This window comes from Cynocephalus volans, chromosome 5 (assembly GCF_027409185.1).
Source record: "Cynocephalus volans isolate mCynVol1 chromosome 5, mCynVol1.pri, whole genome shotgun sequence".
In the NCBI taxonomy this organism is placed as follows: domain Eukaryota; kingdom Metazoa; phylum Chordata; class Mammalia; order Dermoptera; family Cynocephalidae; genus Cynocephalus; species Cynocephalus volans.
In genome coordinates this window covers 153637716-153663285 of record NC_084464.1, presented here as the reverse complement: position 1 = coordinate 153663285, position 25570 = coordinate 153637716, and the positions used below count along the sequence as shown (strand labels likewise).

Below are 25570 nucleotides of genomic sequence, written 5' to 3'. Positions count from 1 at the left end.
AGCAGTAGTTGGAAAGCTAAGGATGAAAAGTCAGCGCTGGAGTGAGCACGACTGAAGCCATGTTGGGACCTAAAGCCCCACAGACTCAAAAAGATTTTTAAAGGACACAATTTCTTTCTTAGTACGCATTTCTGAGTTCCCTTTTTTCTTATGGTTATTTGCTATTTTGAACCTCGGCTATAGGATAAACGGCATTATTTATATAAGTTTAAAGTTGTTTCCTACTACTATTCACAGACGAGCGTTCAGCACGTCAAAAGACCTTGAGCCCCCACGAACTCCCCCTCAGCGCGGTTAAAAGGCTCCAGCAATTCTCAGAGCCATCCCCTTCCACGTTTCCTACCCGAGCCCCGCCTCGCCTCGCCCGGTCCCGCCCTTCGAGGAGCTCCTGCCACCGCCCACCCCCTGACGCCTCGACCGCTCGGTTCCTCCACGGCCCTTGCGGAGTACCCAGCCTGCACCGCTCTCACCGGGACAGAGCGCATGCGTTCTCAGTACGCCCAGATTTCCTGTCCGTACACATCGCTTCCGGCGGGGCACACCTGACCAATGAGACTGGCTTGGAGGCGGGCCCTAGTTCTCGCAGGCTCCTCCCCCGCACGGTGCTGTTGGGGCGACCGGAAAAGGCCAGCCTGAGGACTGAGGGCGTCCGCGAGGGCTCATGGCTGCTTCGGGGAAGCTCAGCGCCTTCCGTCTACCGCCGCTGCCCACGATTCGAGAAATCATTAAGTTGTTCAAACTGAAAGCAGTGAAACAGCTGTCCCAGAATTTTCTCCTGGACTTGAGGCTGACAGGTGGATGACTCCTCAGTGTTACCCGGTTGTGTCCCCCGTGTCCGTGGGGGCGTGGGCCAGGGGGGTCTCCCGCGGGCTCCGCGGGCAGGTGTGCAGGGCCAGGCACAGGCGTGCAACGGACATCTGGACATCTGGATGTCCTTCTGTCGCTTTGTACTAAAAGAACTCCGAGTCCCACCGCCCAGAGACACGTGAAGTGCGTTTTTTACTCGCAAAAGCCCGCGTTCAGGGGCTTGCAGCCGTGGGTTCGTGAAGACAGGCTGTGCAGACGCTGGGCACTCTAGGGGACTAGGGGCTCACGTATCGTGAAGGGGTTGGGGACGTGGGAGCCTCGGTCACTGTGAAATCAGTCACTCTGAAACGGTACTGCACGTGCTGAGTGGATTTGCTTTTATGCAGTTTAAAGTTATTAGAATTGAAATTAGTGCAAGGATTTTATCAATAACTTGTTGGAAATGAGTGTCCTTCGTAGAATTCATCGTTTAAACGTTTACCTGTTGAGTCTAAGAAGTCTTCGAGGGCGCAAATATTCTGTGGATACGTACTTTAAAAGCCCCATGTGCTAGTGCTGGGGAGCTTGACTTTTAGTAAGTTTACATTCCCACTCATTTTTTTTTTAAGCCCTTTTTATGAGGTAAGATTTATGTACAATAGAATTCACAGTTTGAAGTGCACGATTTGATGAGTTTTGACAAATGTTTAGGTTTTTTTTAACCACCACCCCCATTTCTTAGTGATGTTCTCCTCTAAAAGATGAAATTGCAAGAATAAGATATATGACAAATATGTCCACTGATTCACTGCTGGAGTACTTATGTTTTGAGATTTTGATATTTCATTCTATTTGGCCCTTCTTCAGAAGTTGAAAAGAGAAGTAAATCACACCCAGAAAGTTTATTTTCAATTAATGAAGTGCAGTCCACAAAGCATAAATAAGGTGTTTTATTTCTTGGACATGGAGCCTTTATTCTGTCGATAGCAATATGACTTTGGGTAGAATAGCTTAATTCTGCTTTTTTCTCATTTTTTAATTAGATGAAGGCCCTACTACAAGAACTTGAAAAGGTTACCCACTCTAAAATGCTTTGGTTCTAGTAATAACTAGTATCAGCCTTTTTTGCTAGCCATTAGCCACATTGTAAATATAAAGCACCATTCCCAGGACTGCAAGTACAGGTTTCTATATTTTTAAAAAATCCTTCATAAACATTTTCTCATGTGATCCTTTATATCCATCCCTAGGGGTAAGCTCCAGATACTATTGTCCACTCTTGTATGGGAGCTAAAATGAAGGGAGATAAAGGTACACATTTGAGGTGAGAAGCTCAGACAGGAGCAGAGCAAGATTGAAACCCAAGCTTTGTGATTTGATACTGTTGATATTCATTTGTGTTTGAATATGCCTGAAAAGTTTGAGGGCACAGCCACTGTCCTACCTATTGTCATAAGTCTTATTTTTTAAAATGAGAGTATTAAATTCACTCCATAATGTCTGTGCTTACTGTATCATTCCTGTTCCCTCTCAGAGGCATTGGGCCGTAGTGGAGCAAGGATAAGCTTTAGAATTTAGAACTGAGTTGGAGTCTCTTCTTTGCCATTTGCTTTCTGGGTGACCTTACACAAATAAAAAAATACACAAGGAAACTGAAAAGTTCAGAGAAGTTACATTGAGAATTTAGTGCTTAACTAATATGTTGTAAGGATTAGGTGAGAGGATGTACGTAAACCGCCCATTACAGATAGATGGTACTGGATGCTAATTCCCTCCCTGCAGACATTAAAAGACAAATCTATTTTTGGATGGTTGAGAGACTATTTTTGCCTTTAAGCCTAGGAACAAAGGTAGGTTATTAATAACAGCAAGAATAGGACTGTATGGTGTCAATGAACACTGCCTGGAAGTGCTGGTATGTTTTCAGTGGCTTAGTTTCCACTATCCTCGGAAGCCCAGTTGCTTGGATTTTAATATCTTACAGTCAGTGAGATCCCAGCCCATTGTATATTTTTCCAGAAGGGATGATTGGTTGCAGTGAATCGTCAGTGCTCTGCTTTTCTGTGATTTCTTAAGGTCTGCTAACTTACAAGAATTGATTAATTTAAAAATTAATATTTCCATATTAACATGCATGTTTGCAAAGCTTAAACCTCCACTGCTAAATTTAACTTTTTCCTGAGGATGACCAAGAATCCAAATTTCTGAGAGTTATAATCCAGGAACTTGTTGCCACCACCTAGATGTCTATGTGTCAGAATGGAGACTTCCTGCACTTTGTGCTTTTGGATTTTAAACTAGCAACACTGAAGATTCTGAGTATGAAACTAGGCTTGCTTATTCAACCATTTGGTGTTCAACAACTGTAGAGAAGTGCTGCATGCTTATCTAGTAAAGTCTTAGCAAATGACTGGTTTGGCAGAGGAACAGATAGAAAATACCATATTAACTAAATTTAAGTTAAGGAAATTTGTCATGATAATCTTATTTTTGTTAAGGGACTGGTGCAATTTAACAGTGATATAGTAGAATATTAAATGGCCACTACTGTAAGTTTTTTTAGGTTGACAGTTAAATAATTGAGTAAATATTGTATGTAAAGGATTAGTTGATTAGGTAATTATGGATAAGAATTTTTATAGGTTATTTTTCTCTTTAAATTCTATACATTGAAATTTTCCAAGATAATTAAGATAACTAAAACATTCTTTTCACCAGATAAAATTGTAAGGAAATCTGGCAATCTGACAAATGCTTATGTTTATGAAGTGGGCCCTGGACCAGGAGGAATCACAAGATCTATCCTCAATGCCAATGTTGCTGAACTTCTGGTAGTTGAAAAGGATACTCGATTTATTCCTGGATTACAGGTGAGAAAAAGTGTCTTTTTTAAGGGGGAAAAACCCAGTTTACGTTTTTATGCCATGATTCTTAAACCCTAGAGTGGCCAAGGATTATGTAAATTGCTCTTCAAACTGCAGATTCCCAGGCCCCATCCCAGAGATTTTTATTCCATAGTCTGGAGAGGTCTAGAAATCTGCATTTCTAACAACCATCCCCAGATGGTCTGTTGACCATAGCTCATGCTTTGGGCATTAACACTAAACAAACCACTTGTTTTGTGTGATCATTTTTTTTAATCTACTAATAGCTGTGCATGTCATGGCCTATTCCTTCAAAAATAAGTAAAAATAATAATGGCCAGTAATGACTTATTGGCATGACTTTTGAGAAGAACTTCATTCAGGTTCAAAAAAGCATTTCCACAAGCAAGAGATGGAAAAGACATATGCTAGCACTTCATCAAAAGAGGCTAATTGTTAAGTTTAACATTCTTGTCAGAATTTTTTAAGTGAAGCAATGAAGTTGTACCACTGGACTTACAGATTTAAGATAAGGTTTCAGTGAAATGCTACGTGCATCTTTAAAGCACAGGTGCTGTTATTACATCGGAAATATTTGAAGAAACTGGGCATGTTTCAAGTGGAGAAAAGAAGCCTTAATTGAGGGTGTTGATAGCTGCCTATCAAAGATTGGCATCGGGCCGGCCCCGTGGCTCACTTGGAGAGTGCGGCACTGTTTAGCACCGAGGCCGCGGGTTCGGATCCTATATAGGGATGGCCAGTGCGCTCACTGGCTGAGTGTGGTGCGGACAACACCGTGCCAAGGGTTGTGATCCCCTTACCGGTCAAAAAAAAAAAGATTGGCTTTGGAGAGGAAAGCTTGTTTTGACCTTTTCTAGGAAAGAACTACAACGAATAGGTTGGAATTGAGGGTGGCAGGATTGAGGATTTGAAATAAGGAGAGACATACATTTTTAAAACCTTGGCAAACAGTGGAAAAGATTGTATCAGGGACCATGTAAAGGGAATTCCTCAGAGGGGGCACTTGATGACTTGAGGGCCTTCGTTTCATTCCACTGATTCTAAAACTTTAAAAGAGCCCTGAGCCTTTGGCTGAGATGACTAGCAATTTATTATATGACTATAATAGGATAATAAAATTATCTACATTGTTACTGCATACAAGAGGACAAATTGGTTTAAAATTAGTACATTCTAATACTAGTATATGTATTAATGGAAAATGTTTAATTTCTGTCAGAACAGTTTGAGAAAATCTGTTTTGAAAATCTAGGACTTTGTGTGCCTACCTCTGATTGTTTTTTTAGAAACGTAGAGATTTTTTTTTTCTCATTTTGCTTTATCCCGTCTTTATGCTTTAAAAAATTATATAATACTTAATTTTAACTAATTTCGCCAGTCTATACTGACAGAATTGGCTTCAGATTTATAATTTTATTTTGGGATTGACACATAGTACATATTTCTTGATCAAATTGGATTATAATAGTGATTTTTGCTTTGTACGGTATTCTTACTTTAAGAACTGTATCTCAATTGGAGGTGGAAGTGGGAATCTTGTTATTTTTGGTGAGATCATAAGATGATAAAAAGGAACTGAATAACACTGTGTAATTCTTCAGGTTTATTCATCTAGCCCTTTCTGGACATAGAGAATATTTATTTGATTTTTTTGCCCTTAAAGAGACTTCTTAACCCTCAAATCTCACCGTCTGTCATGTGCATTCTTTCTTTTTAGGCAAGGGAGTGAATCAGATTTCTGTTCATCCGCATTTTAATTTATGTATTCTCCTCTCTGATCTGAAACAAAGATCTTTGAAGACAGACTATTTATAGGAGCAAATGCCACCCTTCTCAACTGCCTCCCCCAAGTCCCTGCACTCGTAACCCTCTGCCTTATTTAACCTCATTAGATTTATCATCATCTGATTTACTGTATATATGTTCTTCTCATTTGTTTGTTGTCAGACTCACCCCTCCGTAGTTTAAGTGCCATGATGATAGAGATTTGTGCCTTTTGTTCCCTGCTGTATCTCTACCACATGTAACAGTGCCTGGCACCTAGCAGGTGTTTAGTAATGTCTCACGTGGGAAATAAATGGTTGAGTATCTCTGTATCTGTATGTATGTATATATGCATCATCTTAGCTGACTGTGTCATTCAATACTGAAAGTGAATAATTGTGTAGAATTAATTGTCAAAAAGTTTTATGCTCTTTTTTCTAAATATGAAGGCTAATTTCAAGATTAATTGCTCTCCAGGGAATGTATATTTGACTTCTCATCCGTTTCAGTAGAAGAAGCAAAATTAATTCTTATGTACAGGAAAGGAATTGGCCTTAAAAAAAGAAATGTTGGGTACTAAAATATCAAATATGCTTCTTTTTCCTGTAAAGAATGTTTCAATAGGTAAAACCACTTTCTTTTAGAGGTACTAAATTAATCATAAAACTGAGTAAAGGCAGAAAGAGAGTGATCTATTTTAAGGATTCCGTTTTAGAGATTTCTAAGCTATTAGAATTACTTTTTAAATAAATTGTAATAATTTATCAAATATCTTCTAGTTGAAAGTATGTCATTTGTAGCATAATTCAGTTCTTATATTATTATCAGGAGGCAGCTCAGGGGAAAAAAACCACTGGTGATAACACGTGGGTTTCACTATCAGCGTGTTGGAAAGGTGAAAACAACATGTCTAATACGTGAAAGCAGTATAGTATAGTTTTGTGGTAAGAACACAGACTTCAGTGTCAGACTGCCAGAGTCTGACTTCAGGCATCCTACTAGTTGTGTGACCTTGGGCAGGTAACTGTCTCTGTGCCTCAGTTTGCTCATAGGATTGTTAGGAGCATTAAGTGAATGACTGACACCTAGTAAGCACTCAGTAAATCTTAGTTATAATCAGTTGAATTATTATCCCTATGCCTTGGGCACCTCTGGTGATTAAGGATTGATCAGGATACTGCTAATCTGGAAAGAGGTATAGGAGGAAAGTAATGTTATTCCATTGGAGCATTAGAAAATCCCCAGTGCTGTGGAACATTGGAAACATTGGGGCTTTCTCCAAGTCATCAAACTTGCATTGGACACCTAGAATTTATTTCTTTTGATGTTGTTTGTTACTTTCTGATGTGCATTTCTAGTTTGGTTTTTTTTTATTTGGTTGTTTATTGTTGCATTTTTATGGCTGGTTGGGTTCTGAATGACTTGGAGGGGAGTGGGATTTCCTGACACCTCAGGGGACTTGAAGCCTTGATAGGTTCTTCCCGTTTCTGAACTGAAAATAACTTTATAAGTGATGCATTCGACTCAAATAAGTAGTCCAGATTCCTCCTCATTTTTTTCTTCTGTTTGTTTTAAAGGTTTCATAAGTTAATAGCGATAACACCTAATATTTATGGAGAGTTTACCACACTAGGTACTTTGTTTTACAGCTTTATTGAGATATATTTGATGCCCAGTAAACTGCACATATTGGAAGTGTACAAATGATTGAGTTTTCACATATGTCTAACTGCATGAAACCATCACCACAGTAAAGATAATGAACATCTATCACTGTCAAGATTCCTCATGTTCCTTTGTAATCCATCCCTTCCTCTTCCCCTTACCTATCCCACGACAATCACTGATCTGCTTTCTGTCACTATAGATTATTTTCATTTTATTAGAATGTTATATAAATGTTATATAAATCAAACATTATGTACTTTTGTCTGATGTCTCTTATTCAGCATAATTATTTTGGGATTCATCCATGTTAAGGTGTGTTTATCAATACTTTGCTCCTTTTTATTGCTGAATAGTATTCCATTGTAGGGATTTACCAAATTTGTATATCCCTTCACCTGTTGATGGACTTTGGGTTTTTCTGGTTTTTTGTCTATCACACATAAAGCTATAAAGAACATTCACATGCAAGTGTTTGTGTGGCTATAAAATTGCATTTTTAGTAAAGAACTAAGAGTAGAATGTCTGGGTCCTGTGGTTGGTGTGTGTTAAACTTTTTGCATAACTACCAAACTGTTTTACAAGGTGGCTATACCATTTTGCATTCCCACCAGTTGTGTGTGAGCATTCCAGTCTCTCTACATGCTTGCTCATACTTGGCATGGTCAGTCTTTTTAATTTTAGCCATCTAATGGGTATGTAGTGCTATCTTATTATAGTTTTTATTGCATTTTCCTAATGAATAATGATATTGGGATATTGGACATATTTTCATGTGCTTATTTGCTATCTGTATCTTCTTTGGGGAATTGTTTGTTCAAATACTTTTACTATTTCAAGTTTTTTATTTTTTTGGTCTTCGTATTGAATTTTTTTTTTTTTTTTTTGCAGCTAGCTGGTATGGGTGTACAAACCCTTGGCATTGGTGTGTATTGAATTTTAAGAGATGTTTATATACTTTCCAGGGGTGAGGGGGATGTTTCTGGGGGTGAGAAGTCTAAAATCACAGTCAGCAGGGCTGCATTCCTTCGGGAGGCTTCTGGGGAGAATTCATTTCTTGCCTTTTTCAGCTTCTAGAGGACACCTACATTCGTTAGCTAATAGACCTCTTGCTTCTACATCTGCTGTTAACTCTAATTTTCCTGCCTCTTTCTTATAAGGACCCTTGTGATTATATCAGGCCCACCCAAACAATCCAGGATAATCTCCCATCTCAAGACCTTTAACTTAATCACATCTGCAGAGTCTGTTGTTTTATCTCATTAGATTTATCATCTGACCTACTATATTTATGTTCTCATTTGTTTGTTGTCAGACTTACCCCTCTGGAGTATAAGTGTCATGAGGGTAAAGTTCAGATGTCACACTTTGTCAGATACATGTTTTGCAAATGTTTTCTCCTCAGCTGTGACTAGCCTTTTCATTTTCTTAACAATGCCTTTTGAAGGGCAGAAACTTAATTTTTATGAAGTACGGTTTATCAGTTTTTTCTTTTAAATTTGATGCTTTGTGTGTTTTTATTTTTAAAATATTTGCCAAAATCAAGATCACTCAGAATTTCTCCTATGTTTTCTTCAAAGTGTTTTAGAGTTTTACCTCTTACATTTAGATCTCTGATACATTTTAAGTTAATTTTTGTATATGGTATGAGATAAGGGCTCAGGATCATTTTTTGTACCATTTGAAAAAAAATATTATCTTTTTCTCTTTGAATTGCCTTGATGCTGCTGTCAAAGATCTGTTGATCTTGTATGTGTCAGTCTATTTCTGGTTTTTAATTTCAGTTTTCAATTGTTATAAATACTATTGATATTTTTAGTTGTTGATTTTGTATCCTGCAACCTTTTTAAACTCATTTATAAGTAGCTATTTTGTAGATTCCTTAGGACTTTCTTCATATGTTATCCTGTGCCATATAAAGACAGTTTTACCTAATCCATTCCAGTCTGTATGCCTTATTTCTTCTTGTCTTATTACACTGCCTAGGATCCCCGGTACAATGTTCAATATGACAGGAATAGACATCCTTGCCTTGTTTCTAATCTTAAGGGAAATGCATTCAGTTTTTGAGTATGATATGAGTTGTAAGTTTTTTCTAGATCTCGTTTTATCAGGTTGAAGAAGCTCCCTTCTATTCCTAGTTGGCTGAGATTTTTTTTTTTTTAAGTAATGAATGGATGTTGGATTTGCAAAAGTGCTTTTTCTGAGTTTGTTTAGATAATCATACGGTTTTTCTTTTTTAGTATGTTAATATGGTGAATTATTTTGATTTTCCTAATATTAAACCAATCATCTGTAGAATCTGTAGTGATGTCATCTCTCCCTCATTCCTGATATTGGTCGTTAGTGTGCCTCTCTTTTTTTCCTGATCAGTTTGGCTGCAGATTGATCTTCTCCAAAAAACAGCTTTTGCTTTCATTGATTTTTCTCTGTTGTTTTCTGTTTTCTATTTCATTGATTTCTGCTCTGAAATCTTTATTATATTCTTCCTTTTGCTTACTTTGGGTTGAATTTGCTCTTATAGTTTTTTAAGGTAGAAGCTGCCATCATTGATTTTAGACCTTTCTTATTTTCTTATAGGCATGTATTGCTATAAATTTCTGTTTCAGTACTGCTTTAGCAGAATCCCACAAATTTTGATACGTTGTGTTTTCATTTTCATTCCATTAAAAATACTTTCTATTTTTTTTTTAAATGTTTTTTGATATATTAGATTTAAAGAAAGACTTCCAAAAGAAGTTTACAATTCCTTCAAAGGGAACCTTTTACCATGTAGGGTAACACTCACAAATTTCAGGGATTAGAACATAAATATCTCTGAGGGACCATTATTTAGCCTACTGCAGCTTATTATCTATAACTCTTTGTTTGGTTATTTTGGTGGTAGGTTGAAGGTTTATAGTATACATCTTTAACCTATCATGGTCTGTCGTCAAGTAATATTGTTCCGTTTCATGTAGAGCATGGAAATCTTGCCGCAGTGTGTTTCCAATTCTCCTGCCCGGCCTTTGTGCCATTATTGTCATGCATTTTACTTCTTCTTATGTTATAAAGTTCACAATACAAGGTTACTTTTAAAAGTCAATTCTATATTAAAGAGATTTAAATAATAAGAAAAAATTCTTGCATAGTTTCTCTTATGGTTACCATTTTCAGGGCTCCTTATCCATATTTACCTCCGGGGCCATTTTCTTTCTACCTGAAAGACTTCCCTTTGCATTTCTTGTGGTATGGATCTGTTGTGGTGAATCTTCAGCTTTTGTGTGTCTGAAAATGTCTTCATTTTGTCGTGGTTTTTGAAAAATGCATTGGCAGCTTTTTCTTTCAGTACCCTATAAAGATGTTGCTTCCCTGTCTTCTCAGAAACTTGTGTTGATTCTGACAAGAAGTCTTCTATCATCCTTATTTTTGTTCCTCTGTCTTTTTTTCTCTGGCTGCTTTTAACATTTTCTCTTTATTATTGGTTTTGAGCAGTTTCATTATGATGTGCCTTGGTATAATTCTCTTCATGCTTCTTGTGTGTGGGGTTCATTAGGCTTCTTGGAGCTGCAGGTTTTCCTGTGCTTCCTATTGGCCTAGTGGCCTATTGTTTTTTCTGTCTCTTTTTTTTATTGGTTTAAGGCAGGAGAATATATCTGGTCCCTTATCCTCCAACTTGGCCAGAGTAGGCAGCTTAAGGATTCTTAACCATTAAGTATGTGCTTGTTTCATGGAATTTTGGAGAGAGAAAGTAAGTCATTTGCTATTGTTAGTATTGCCTCTGGGTTTTATAATAAGTAAACACAGGGATTATTTCTACTTTATAGGCATAGTGGAAAGTTCATGGGATTGAGAATCAAGTAGAATGTTGTTCACATCTCAAATATGCCACTTACCAGCTTCGTAACCTTGAGCTGACTTTTGAGTCTGTTTAGCTTCAGCTTTCTCATCTGCAGTGTGGGATAATAGTTATCTTTATGGATATTGCAAGGATAGATAGAAATTGATGCAAAGAGCCTGGCATATTGCCAGTAGCCAGTAAATAGTTGCTATTGTAACTAGTCCCCTTCTTGTCATCTCATAAAGGGACATGTAAAGTAATTTTGGCATCCTGGCAGAAAGAGCTGTTTTTAATTAGAGATAATGATATTTTGAAATTCTTTCATCTGTAACAATTTTTTTAAAAAAGAAAGATTGCCTGATTTTCTGTTATGACATGACTGCTTACTTTACATGTGTAACTTACTTGATGTAACCAGAGTTAATCATAGCATAGACAAAACACAACAGATAAGAAGAGGTGGCTTACAGCCAAAGTGATTTCCTAATTCATCACAAATTAGAAGTACAGAAATCAGCTGAGGCAGGCCCACGGACAACAGCAAAAGTAACAGTTATCACAGTGGCAGAAAAGCTATAAAAATGGAAAAAATGCTCAGAAGTAAGGAATCGAACACACCTCCATAACCCATTGAGGCCATTACTCTACAGGCAACAGTGACCTCAAGTCATCAAGAAAAGGGGAAAATTGTGTTCAGTGCTCTTGGCTTAAGGAAGAGAACTGTACAATATAGTTTAGAAAGATTTCCTTCTATAATTTTTTTCTTTAGGAATGTTAACAGTCAAAGGAATAAACATTAGTTGAGTAGAAAATTTACTAAATCAAGCATCTAATTCCTTGATGAGACAGGGTAAATGAGTCTTTAACTATACATGTTTGGGTCCTGTTTTAAAAGCACGCAAACTGACTTTTTGAAATAATGCTGCAATCTTCCCCCTAAAAATGTCTTTGTAACATTATTGGAAATTCCTTTTGAATAATAGCATTAGTTTTTTCTATGTATTCTGTGTAAGAATAAAAATTTTATTTCCATTTTCATACAGTTTTCTTAACAGTTTTGCCCATCCCTTTTACAAGTATTTATTTCAACAGTGTTTGGGCCCTACTATGTGGCAAATCAGGAAGAAGGCATTTAATGTAATGTAACTATACAATGTTGGCTGCCAGAAACCCTTACCGTGAGAGGGTGGCATAAAATATACAAAACAGTTATTCAATACAGTGCTCTGTTCTCTCTTATTTTGCATAAGTTCCAAGAATTGCATTAATTCTTTCCTCATCAAATTAAGTCATCAAAAAGCTACCTAGGACAGGGGCTTTCAGTCAAGATGGCAGAATAGATGGTCCCCAGCATCACTCTCTCCCACAAATCAACCAATTTACAGCTATTAAAAAGCAGCAGCAGCCAAGCTAGAGGATGCTAGAGCTCAGGGGAAGAGGAGGAGAGACCTAGGGAGTTCACGAGGGCAGGAGAAGCCACGATGAGAGAAAGAAAGGATCCCTCCCACCACTTCGAGACCCTGCCACTTCAAGGCTGGAGCCAGTGAGCACACCAAGCAAGAGCTGGCAAAAGCCGCAACTTTTCCCTTCATATGAAGTTGCTTGGAGGCGGCAGGGGAAAAGAGGGTCTTGGTAGCCCCCAAGCCAGCAAGACCACTGACAGGGTTCCCATGTACCCACATAGAAGCATAGAGCCATGGACAACTGAAAAAAGGAGCCACTCAGAGGCCGGTGAGTTATCACATGACCACCATGCATGACCTATCTCCTGGGACGTGTTTGGAATATGGGTGGTGGACACAGGCCCACTGGGGCAACATTGGGGCATAGCATGGACAGCTGATCTGCACTCCAATCAGTGCAGGACCGCTCAGTGGAGACTGGTCAGGAATATAAAACTGCAGAGTGTGCAGTTTGCTGAAAAGACGTAGGCCCAGACAAGAGTTTCCACACAACCCAGGAGTACCAGACCTCACAAGAACCAGAGGTACATACAAGATCTACAATAAAACCCAAGTTGCCTGAAAAGCCTTCCCCAGGGAATCAGGAGCAGTGAAGCAATTTAGCTCAACCACAGGGCTCAAGTGCTGGTCCCCACGGGAAGTTTCTCCATTTTAGAAGTAAGCAAAGGACAACAAGTTAGTTCCAGTGCAGAGTTTAAGTGGTGGGAATAGTGAATAATCCAACACAGAACTGAAAAAAAGCCCAAAATACCCATAGGTCAAAGTTTGATATTAACTAGCAAAGGTCTAACACCACCAAAGATCACCTATAAAACCTAGACGGACCAGAAGCCCCCTGGGTTCCCAAGCTAGGCCTCAGCCGTGCACCCTTGACAGCAATGACCATCAGGCCACCTCTAGAACCACCCTGGGCTCCCAGGGCCTCAGCCACGAACCCCCAACATCTGCAACCAGCCCAGCACCAAGCTGTCTCTGGAAGCACCCCAGGATCCCAAGCTGGTCTGGTGGGGGGCCAAGGGCCTCAGCCACACCTCCCTGACATCTGCAATCAGCCCAGCAATGACCACTGAGCCACCACTGGAAGCGCCTCAGTCTCCTGAGTAGGGACAGTGGGGGGCCAAGGGCCTCAGCACCCCCCGCCCCGACATCTGCAACCAGCCCGGCTATGTCCATCGAGCTACAGCTGGAAGCCCTCTGGCCTCCCCTGCCTGAATGAGGGGGGTGCCATGGGTCTTGGCCATGCTCCCTTCCTTCCTACTCCTCTGACCCTATTTCCTTCCCCTTTTCCTCTGCCCCTCCCCACTAATTGCTCCACAACAACATCTTAGAATGTAAAAAAATATTAATAAATTTTTTTTAAAAAAAGCTACTCAGGTGGACCACAATTACCCACCCCTGCAGAAAAGCTTTCCCTAAGACTGACTTGTTCGAGGAGAGATTTTTTTACGCTACTGCCTGGGCATTTGAGGAGAGGGCAAGCTCTTCCAGGTATTACGGGTATTCTTTGGTGGTGTTATACCTTTCCTGCTCAATGTCAGAACTTTCTTTCTGGTCTGTGGTTTTTCCCATTCTGTGGCGGATTAATAGCAACCTCCACCACTTACAAACTGCACTGTCTTATGGCTAATTCCTGGATGGTAATTTTTGTGTTTTAGTGGCTGTCAGTTGATCGGTTGTGGTGGGGAGTGACACTGGGATCATCTCTTCCACCATCTTGGTAATGTCACTCTAGAGGAGAGATTTTTTTTAAATGGCCATAGAAAGAATGTGTCTGAATTTGTTTTCTAATTTTGTTAAAGGCATTGTCCATTATATTGCTTCACGGATCTTTTTAAAAACTTAATATCAGACAAAATCATTTTTTCTCTTAGAGACTTGGTATAACTACTTATAATAGAAAGTAAGAATTATATATTTTATTATGCAAATCATGAGAGCTCACAACCGTAATGACTGTTAGGATTATTAACTCATGTTTTACTTAATGTGCTTCTCCTTTTCATGGTTTGGTTTTCTGTTTCTTCTTTTATAGCCTTATTTAATGACTGCCTTTTACTCTAAGCTGAAATCTCATTTTGGAAGAATATAGGATGGAATACTAAAATTAAAATGATAGAACAGTTTGAGAGTATCTGTAAGAGTACTCATTTGGCTCTAATCAATAGCCTGTGTTCACGGTCGGCTGCGCCTTTGAGCACATTGTGTGGTAACACCTCCAGGGTTTTGAAATATAATTCTCCAGTGTTACTCTTGAAGGGCTGTAACAGTGATCTTTCCTACCCCTCCACCATCACCCAAATATCATTACGATGGTGAAAACATTTTCCTCTGTTACTGGTTGGTTAGAAAGTCTGCATGTCTGACTTTTTGCTGAATATCATTTTAGGTGTTTAAAAAGGTATGGTCTGTAATCATAGTACCAACTCAGTCTATATAGCACTTTTTTTTCCCCTCCTAATTGCTTCAAGGCCTTCATGTGCACACCATCCTTCATTGCTTCTGCAGTGGGGAGTCAGACAGGGGATGACTAAGCTACAAAGTTGTCAAGGAATAACCTTTTAAAAGATGGGAAGGATTTGGTTTGTCATTGACTGAGACTTAAACCTGAATGGGAATCCAAAAGAAATATAATAAAAATGAAACTTTGGGCCGGCCCCGTGGCACACTCGGGAGAGTGCAGCGCTTGGGAGCGCAGTGGCGCTCCCGCCGCGGGTTCGGATCTTATATAGGAATGGCTGGTGCGCTCACTGGCTGAGCGCGGTGCAGACGACACCAAGCCAAGGGTTGCGGCCCCCTTACCGGTCACAAAAAGACAAAAAACAAAACAAAAAAAGAATGCAACTTTAAGCCTAGGAAAAGAAGGTAAATTGTACTATATCAGCTTTCAAGTATGCAGTTGTGTCAGTGTGGGAAAAATTAACATTTCAAACATGGTTGAATTATCAGAGCATATAAATTAATGCCAAAGAGCCAAGTTTACATTGTTTTGTTTGTTTTAGTCCTAACTACTAATTAATTATTTTCTATATATTGACATCATGTAACATAAGCTTTTAGTTCTGCCTCTTTGTTTTGGGTATGCTAATTTGTTTTGTTTTAATTATGTGAAGCATAATTACAGAAAAATTTTTAGTGTTCTCCAGTGACAGTAAATACTTTCATTAGATACACAGCTTTATATTTTATTTCTTTTTAAACCCCGAACTTCAGATAAACAACAAATTATTATTTTATAGAAGTATGTCCCATGTAATATTTGGGATACACTTCTACTAAAGAAGTATTCATTGTCTGAAACGCAAATTGAACCAGGTATCATATCTGGCAACCCTGCCTGGAGTTGCCTGTACAGTTGCTGGACACGTGGTCCCTGATACCCAGGGCTCCCCAGGGCATCTCAAAAAAAAAGAAGTCCAGAGATATTGCGACCTGGAGAGGGCGGCCCACTGGCCCCCCACCTTTTCTGAGTAGAGATGTTGCCCAGGATGTGAGATTTTTGTTTTGTTTTGTTTTGTTTTGTTTTGGTGGATGGCTGGTTCAGGGATCTGAACCTGTGATCTTGGTCTTACAAAGCTACGCTCTAACCAGTTAAGCTAACTGGCTAGCCCCTGAAAACAGTTTTTTTTATACTGTAAGAGCATGTCTTATAGCAAGCTATCTCTTTAAATTTTTGGCATATTGAGGTTATGTTTTCTAAGATTTATTATTTGGAACTTATTTAAAATAATCCGTACGTACATTTACTAAAGGTACACAATTATTTTTGTTAAAGTACCATGGCTAAACATATCAAACTAGATGATTCCCAAAATTAAAATATTTAGCTTCTTACCAATTTAGGCATTTCAGCTATGTATTTCTGAAACATTATTTGTGTAATTCTGCCTGGTTTATTAGTGAAATAAATCTTTGCAAGTTTCTCGACCTCACAAATTTGGGGAGCCACAATCCACAGACTAGGAGGGGAAGTTTCCATTTTCACAAAATGCTGACTGCTATTTGGTTGTTCTCTTATTCATTCATTTATTGAATATGTATTAAACACCTACAGTGTACTATCGCGGCTACAGGGGCTATAAAGATAGATAAAAACAAGTGCTGCCCTTAAGGAGCATGTGTTGTTGGAGGGGAAAGAAACCTACATGTACGTAATTGTGGTACAGTGTGTTGTAAGTTCTGTAAGGAAGCATGTTCCTGGCACAGAGTCGAAGCAAAAATGGGAGGAATCCACAAGCTGTGTGCTTTGGTCCAGTGTCACCTATGGCTTCTGTGATACATCTTTCATTCTTCCTGTCAGTTGCCTGAGTTAAGCAAGGGGAGAGGGTTGGGAGAGAAAATCAGCCTTAATTGAATGAGAGAAGTAGGACCAAGGGGTGTTTAGGGCCAAAGTTCCCTTTGAGTCTGTTGACCATCCCTATATAGCCCTAGGCAAGTTCTAGAATCCTGGTGACTGAGTTGGAGCCAAGTTTCTCCGAGCTCCCTGATCTGAGATTTGATGTGGCAGGAGAGTCTCTTCATCTTGAAATCTACTTGAGCAGTGATGCTTCTTATCATTGATTATATTCACTGCTGAATTTTAAACTTTATAAGCTTAGGGACTTCATGTTTTTTACCAAGGACATCAAAAATCAAGTTCTGTGTTGGGTGCAGGGGCACGTAACAGATACAGATTTGTAGATGGCTTAGCTATAAGGCTAAGCAAACTAGGTGTCAGCTCTTCAATATTATTGTGAGAGTGTGGTGCTATGGGGATGACGTGAAGAGGAAAAAGGTTACAAAGGAAAGGGTGCTGGTTTGTTTGTTTTTTCCTTTCATTTTCTCAGACTAAAGGAAGAGGGAAGAAAGCACATGGTTAGAAGGTAGAAATAGGCTGGGTGGTAGCTATTGTTAAAACATGCAGGATAATTCATTAGGTTGATATTACCTGTGAGTCAGAAAGTATTAAGATTAGGCATGCTCTACTCAGGGGAGTGTTGCAGAGGGTCGAGTGGAGCTTGGCATTGACAAGTGACTCTCTGCTTGGTATGAATCCTACCCATAGATTAAGTTAAAGATCTTAGTAATGTGTGGAATCCTTTGTCTATATTTAGGCTATAAAGTTTTAGTTGAATTTAGCTCATCTTTCATATGGCTTACTCCTAATTAATTCTCAGTATTTCATTACAGTGTCCTTAGTGGTTAATTTAAAACTGATAGATAGAAATTGAGTTTATGATAAATCTGTACAGAAATAGAAGTCTTTCTGAGGGTCAAAGTTACACTAATATATAATTTGTGAAATTATAAGCTGTTGTACTGTTATCTGTTACTATCCCTGATCATTTGTGCATTAGTCCATTTTTTGCTGCTATAATGGAATACCTGAAGCTGGTTTATTTGGCTCATGATTCTGGGACAGCTGCATCTGGTGTGGGCCTCAGGCTGCTGCTACTCATGGCGGAAAGTGGCAGGCAGTGGGCAAGTGCAGTGCAAGATCACATGGTGAGAGGAAACAGAGAGAAGAAAGGTGCCAGGGTACTTTAAACAACCAGCTGTTGCAGGAACTGATAAAGCACGAACTCACTCAATTATCCCCACCCTGCAGGGAGAGCATTAATCCATACATGAGGGATCAGTCCCCATGACTCAAACAGCTCCCAAGACTGCCACATTGGAGATCAGATTTCCACGAGTTTTGGAGGACAACACATCAAACTATTAATTTGTATGTGTTAGAGTGAAACACCATAATTGTCTTGCTGTGGACATGTACTATTTGTTACTTCATTGATGATCACTCCAAGGCTCCGGCTTTTTTGATTGATTTAATGATGCACAGATTTGAAGTTAAAAATGTAGTTTTGTTATTCTCCAAAGTGTATGAGCTCATTCTATTGACCTTTTTTGTAAACTAGATGCTTTCTGATGCAGCACCTGGGAAACTGAAAATTGTCCACGGAGATGCATTGACGTTCAAGGTAGAAAGGGCTTTTCCAGGAAGTCTAAAAAGGCAGTGGGAAGATGGTAAGTCTGGTGTTGCCACTCTGGCTTCTGTGATGGTTGTTTTTTAAATTTTGTTTGTAATTACTTATATCACAAATATTTATTTTATTATAAATGCTTATTCTATATTTATATTAAAAATTATCTGAACGGAATTCATATGCATTTGGAACTTTTTCTGCTTTTCTAATTCCAAAATATAAGATCTAGTTACTTTTTCTTAATTCCTATTTATTTGCCTCAGATTTTCAAATGTTTTGGATTCTGTGTAAATAAATTTTTCATTTTTATGATACTGTATAAGGATAGGGTCAACCATGAAGTGTTTGTTTTTCCAAATGGTAAAGAAGAAGTGTTTTCTTCCTAAACCAAGCCACACCCAAGCCTTTCTTTTAGCTTTTTTCCATTGTCTTTCACACTCAATGACCGATCGTGACACTCTTCATTCGTGGCCAGTGTTGACTGGGTACCTGCTGTATGCTGGCTCTTTGGGATACTTAGATAAATAGCATATGTTCCTTGCCTATACAAATCTCTCCGAGCTCATGGAGGAGGATTTGGTAGTACTGCGCCCAGCTACCCTGTGGCTCTGGCCTCTCCATGGCGGGGCTCCTTCAGCGGGCCCCACTTGCATCTCCACCTTCCAGCAGGCCCTTCTCTTCTCAGCACTCAGCCTTCAGGTTTCTGTCCCTGCCCCAGCCATGCTAGAGTCACAGTGACCTAATTACCTGTTTCAAACCTCCTCTGATTCAGTTCTCCTGCATTCATTCCTCTTATATTCACTGTATTCTGGAAGATTTTTCTGCTCTTGTCTTCCCTGATACCAAGCCTTCCTGTTTTTCCTTTTGCGTTTGTAAACTTCCACCCACTTCTTGCATGTTGTTTCTGAGATTTTTCTTTTGGAGCATCTTCTCCTGTGGCTTCACTTACCATCTAAGTATTGCAGACACTTACATCTTTATATCTATCCCCTTCCTGGACACCTGACCCTCTGACAGCTTCATCTGGGTGCCCCATAGGCACTTGAACCTCGTGTCTAAAGTATAATTATGTTTTCTCTCAAACCAACTTTTTCATGTATTTCCTAAGCCAGAAATCTGAAGCCTTGCACTAACTGACTGAATGCTAATTAATTAATTTTTCCTTTGTAATTCATAGCTGATTGTGAAAAAACATTGCTTTTGAGCAATAAATGAATTGAAAAATACTCAGATGTATCTTTTTTATGTTTTTGTTTGATGCTATTAATATCCAGTTTGATTTTAGTCTTAACTAAAATTGTATTCAGAATATATTGATAAAATCATTCAAGTTTTCTCTCCTGCCAAACAGATCCTCCAAATGTACATATTATTGGAAATCTGCCTTTTAGTGTATCAATTCCACTGATTATCAAGTGGCTTGAAAATATTTCTTGTAGAGATGGACCTTTTGTTTATGGCAGAACTCAGATGACTTTGACTTTTCAAAAGGAAGTGGCAGAGGTAAGTTTTAACTTTTTCTGTCTATTTTATCATGTGATCAAATTCCAGAACAAAATAATACTGCATTTTTACCATAGACTGTTTTCTGAATACTCCATTGCACACACAAAAAAACCAACAGCTCAGCCAAAAGTTAAATGTGATGATGACGGACATAACTGCTGTAAGCTTCCAGGGAGAACATGAATGACAAGTGTCAGCCAGGAAGGCAGTGTGGTGTATACAGGGACGTAAGCTGGAGACAACGATTAGAGAAGTACGAAAGTCCTATCCCTTACGCATAGGGATTGGCGTGTGATATCTTCACATTGATCCTTTGCACATGATGGGATGATAAGTAAACGAAGTGATAATCATTTGGAGCTGAGAAAGGGAAGGAGTTTGGGGTCTCATTATCCGGTATATGGACTTTACTTAGTCTTCCACCTCAGTGATGCCTACTATGTCTGTTCCGTGGCAGGAGTGTTCCGAGTTCATACTTTAGAAAATAAACCCCCAGTGTGGGCAAGGGCAGTTTTTAGCTGCAGAGGTTTAAGGAGGGGATCTGCAGACTATAAGTGGTTTTTACAAAGTTTGGTCATGACATATAAATACAAAAGAGTATATAACATGTACGTATAGCTTAATAAAAAGAACACCTGAATCAGCACCACCCAGGTTGGTAATGAAATGACCAATACCTGTGACACCCTCTTGTATTCCTCACTCTGATTGCACCTCCTGCCCACCCCCCACTACCAAGGTAATCAATACTGTGAATTTTGGATTTACTATTCCCCTGCATGGTCTTATCACATAGATTCCTATCCATATAATTAGTATACTTTAGTTTTGTCCATTTTTGAATTTTATACAGAGTTGGATTCATATATTCTTTTTATCCTGAACATCTTTGTAGGATTTGCTCTTGTTTCTCATAGCTGTAGTTTGTTTATTTATTTATGTAATTATATGTAGTACCCACCCTTTGACTGTGTCATAATTTATCTGTTCATTCTCCTGTTTTGGAACCCTGAATAAGTTTCAGTGTTTTGTTGTTACAAACAAAACTGTCATAAACATTCTTCTGTTTACGTCAGCTGGGGCACATGGGCAAGGTTCCTCTAGAGTCTGTACTCAGAAGTAAAACTGTAAGTCTTCACCCTTGCTGAATAATGCTAAATTGTTCTCTAGTCATCATGCCTGTTTAGATGCCCATCAGCAGTGTGTGAGTTTATTTTGCTCCGTATTCTTGCCGGTACTGCTATTTTGAAACTTCTGCATTTTTATTGATCTTGGAGTAATGGTATTTCATTGTGTTTTATTTTGTCTTTGCTGATTTTTAATGAAATTGAGCACCATGTTATACGTTGACTGGCTTTTTGAGTTACTTGATTTTTTGTGAAGTGCTTGCCTTTTGCTCATTTTTTTATTGGGTTGCTCGACTTTTTCTTATTGATTTGCAGGAATTCTTATATATTCCTCATACTAGCCCTTTATTAAGTAAATGTACTGCAAGTTTCTTTTTTTCCTCTATGGCTTGTTGTTATTGCCTTTTTAAAGTGTCTTTTGAAGAGCAGGCATTCTTAATTTTAAATTCATAGTTAGTGCTTTTTGTGTCTTGTTGAAAAAAATGCTTTTATATCTTGAGATCATGAGAGTATTTGTAAAGCTCTTTTACTTACCCGTAATCCTGCTGACTGGGCCAATTGTAGAGCTAGGGCTGGGTCTGGAGCTCACAGACCCCTCAAGCCCATTGTCCAGGCTGGGTCACGAACCCTTCACACGCCAGGCTGGGTTCCCAGACCCCTCACACGCAAGTCTGTGAGCTAGGTAACCAGCAAACAGGCCCTTGGAAGCTGTGGGTTGGAAAACATGACTGTGCTGAGCAGCAACCGCCAGAGGCAGTTGCCAGCAAAGGTGTTGCACTGCGCATGTGCACCAACTCCACCCACATACACATTTGCTTAGTGAACCACCCCCAACTGGCCCTGAGGCGAGGGGAGCCTGCTTAAATTATTCTGTTTCCCACCAATATTCTGTGATCTTCTAGAAGCTTTATTTCTTTACCTTTTACATTTATGTCTATAATACATTCAGGATTGGTTTTTGTGTATAATTGAAGTAGAAGCTAATTTTATTACTTTTAACACATGGACCCCAGTTAACCTAGCCCTGTTTACTGACACATCTGCCCCTCAGTGACTTCTGTCAACCCCTCTGCCATAATGGCAAAAGCCCATATTAGCATTGATCTGATTATAGACACCAAGAGGAAAATGACTTGAAGTCCAGGAAGCAGAGGGCGCTGTGTGGGACAGAGAAGGAAATCCTCAGGAAGAACATTCAGTCCAGATTAGAGCTGATCAAGAAGGTGAACTTGATAAAAGACCTTTCATGTTTGCATATAGTGAAAGAATAGTTACACAAACTCTGGAGAGTACAGGATTGAATTAGTCATAAATAAGAAAATTAAATACAGCAGTGAAGCAAATAAGATACCACTATTGGGATGGGAAGTAAAAAAAAAAAAAAAATACTACAAGGGTACTTCAAAAAGTTCATGGAAAGGTTTGTATTATTTTTTAATTCTATTTTTCCACGAAATTTTTGAAGTGTCCTTATATTTGAAGATATATAATTGTTTATTTGAAAACCTAAGGAAAAAAGAGAGCCTGTGTGAAAATAACCACAAAACCTTACTTAGACTCAAAAGGTCACTAAGATAAATCAAGAGAAATGTCATAGCCCTAGAGGGCAAAATGATTATTGTGAAGATTCTAAGTTTTTTCTAATAACTTTGCATGTCTGATATAATTATAAATAGTAGCGTAACTGTTTTAAGATCCATGTTTACTAGTTTTATTACCTCTCACTTCTGTACTGTTTTACTGATTGATTTTTTTTTTTTTTTTTTTTTTCCTTGCTATGGGTTCCAATTTTCTGCTGCTTTGCAAGCCTGGTGATTTTTGACAAGACACCAGATATTGTGAGGGTTTTCTTTTTTTTTTAATGTTTAGGGCTGGTTTTTGTGGTGTTGGATTGAGTGTTGGGTTTCATTCTGGAACTCACATAAGTTATTTGCAGATCGTTTGAGCCTTGTCTTTAAGGTTTGTTCTTAAGGGTCCAGAGTAGCCCTTAATTTGGGGCTAATTGAGCACCACTGCTAAGTTAGACCTTTTCTGAGGGATCCCCCAACGCCTTGCTTATTTCAAGGCCTCTCGACTTTAGCTGGTGGGAACACAAACTGCTGTTGCCAGTCTTTGTGAGGTCCAGGCGGTCCTACTGTTTTAGGTGGTTCTGTTCTCTAGCCTCCCTCCCAAGCCTTAGGGGGATTCTCAGGCATGTGCACAGGCAAAGACTTGAGACTTGGAGGGACCTCTTTGCATATCAAAGAAACCCTCAGAAAAGTTGCTAGAAGAGAACAGTGAACAGGCATATACATAAAGCTTCCTCCAGTGTGTGTGTGCATGCACACACGCAACTCCCCGTATGTCCCTGTGAATCTTCGGTCCATCCAATAGTCAAACTGCTTCACAAATTCTGGCTGCCTTGGTCTCCAGCCTGTCTCCAACCTCTGGGCCCTTTCTGCACTTCTGCTGCCTGTGCTGGGCCTGAGCAGACCCTCCAGGCTGTGTAGGCTGGGCAGTCTAAGTCTCACCTCTCAGGGATCACAGTCCAGCACTGCCCTTTGTCCAGTTCATGAAAACTGTTGTTTCCTGTATTTTATTCAGCTTTGTAGTTGTTTCAGAACAAAACTTTTTAATGTCAGAATTCCTTTGAGAGTAGACTATGCAACTACTGAAAGAAAGTGAGCCAAGATACCAGGTACCGTTCAAGCTTTATTAAAGAAAGAAATCTGCTGGGCTGTGCTCAGAATGGCACAGGGCCCATGGCTGCCCTGAAAATGGGAGACAGCCCCAACAATGGGTTTGTGAGAGTTTATATTAGCTTTTGGGCCCAAAATGTATGGAGGGAGGGACCATTAGGTTGAGGTATCTGGGTGGAGAACTGCGCCGATGCAGAAGCCGGAAAGTTGTTTCTAAGTCAGGAGGCTTCTTGTAAAGGGAAGTGGGGAGGGGCGGGGAGCAGGTGGGCGGCACCATTTTGTACTTGGGCTTGTCTAAAGTGGCGCTGGTTATGTTGCAGATCTATTAACTACATAAGCTTAATTCTTTAGATGCCTTTCTCTCAGATAATTTGTATCATAGGAATTTCATTGCTTAGGCCCATCTCTCTGTCTTTATCCATATTCTCCTTTGGAGAGCCATTTCAGTGGGCAGTTTTGCCCAACACACACCTCGGGGACATGTCTGGAGACTGTTTTGGCTGTCACAACTGGGGGATGCTTCTGGTACCTAGTGGATAGAGGTTAGGGATGCTGATAAATATCCTTCAGTGCACAGTAGAGCACCCACAACAAAGAATTACCCAGTAGTAACCAGCCAGCCCAAAGTGTCAATAACGCCAAAGTTGAAAAACTTTGCTTTAGAGTATAAAATCTTTTGGCCATAAAATCTCATTAGTCTTGGAACTTTCTATTATGAAAACGTAGGACCCTTTTGTGTTTGTTAGAAACTCTAAGGTGATATCACCACTTTCCTCAAGGTCTTTGTTATTTCCTATTCATGAATCTGTTAATTCTCTTCTGTTGGCTTGAATTGGGCCCATGCTAATAGTTTTTTTGTTTTTCCAGCTTTTGGATTTGTTGGTTCTGACAAAAACCACTGTTTCCTCTACATTCACACAACTCTTCTGGCACCAGATGGGTGGGTTTTTCCTACACCAAGCTATTCTGTAACTGCGTGAACGCCAGCTGGGTGTCCTACAGTTTAAATCAATTCTGACGCTTTCCACCTGTAGTTAGTGTCAGAACCCAGAAATGACAGTCTCTGTCCCACAAGACTGCCCACTTCAGATGCCAATCACAAGTCTGGGCCTCCATACTTCCGAGCGACCAGCCATCAATCAGGAGTTCCCGTGTTTCCCTTCTCAGGTTCCACAATTTGTCAGAATGGCTCACAGGTTCAAAACAACGCTACCTAGGGGGACTCACCCCAAGTCGCCCCATTAGCATACATTCAGGTGTGATGAGAAGGGGCCCATGAATAACAGAAGGCTCCTAGGAGCTCTATGCAGGGAACCAGGGACAAAGACCAAATATATCTTTTTATACCACAAGGGTGGATTTTTTTTTTTATGGGCTGACTTAATTATTATGGTATTTATGTTCTTGAATAACACAATAGAAATGCAAAATACTCTGTACTGTAATTCTCTGAGGGAAAGAGTAAAGGAACAGGCTTAAGAGGTGGAGTAATATTTTCAGTGACTCAACGTGTCAGTTGTGGTTATTAATAACAGTGTTGCTTCAACTTCACCATATGCAATTATTATTTCTTAACCAAAAAAGGTTGATTTTAGTTAAATTTCAGCATGAATATTGAGAAGAGTTTATATTGAGTCTTTAATTTATGGAATGCATTATGAGTGTGGGTAACATTGGTCCTCTGACTGATTTTCACATTTTGCAAGTGAAAGTTTCAATGGAAGAAGATATAGCAACATTTCCTTATATACCCCAGTCATTTACTTATATACCCCCATTTGTTCTTGACATGGTCATGTGTAATTTTGTATTTTAGCCACAGAAAGCACTTTTTAACACTTACTTTGTTTGCCTTTGTGAGTTACAAAACAGAAATAAGTGAACGGTACCCTCTATTCCTTTCTTTAGGACTA

General features: G+C 39.2%; 1 protein-coding gene across 1 annotated transcript in view; it reads left to right on the top strand.

The window, feature by feature from the left end:
* Window positions 1-612: 612 nt before the first annotated feature.
* TFB1M (transcription factor B1, mitochondrial) overlaps window positions 613-25570 on the top strand; it is a 49597-nt gene continuing 24639 nt past the window's right edge. The window contains exons 1-4 of the mRNA XM_063097607.1: window positions 613-794; window positions 3505-3656; window positions 18278-18386; window positions 19698-19849. Of these exons, the coding sequence (XP_062953677.1) occupies window positions 662-794; window positions 3505-3656; window positions 18278-18386; window positions 19698-19849 (546 nt within the window). The 5' untranslated portion in view covers window positions 613-661. The remainder of the gene's footprint in view (window positions 795-3504; window positions 3657-18277; window positions 18387-19697; window positions 19850-25570) is intronic.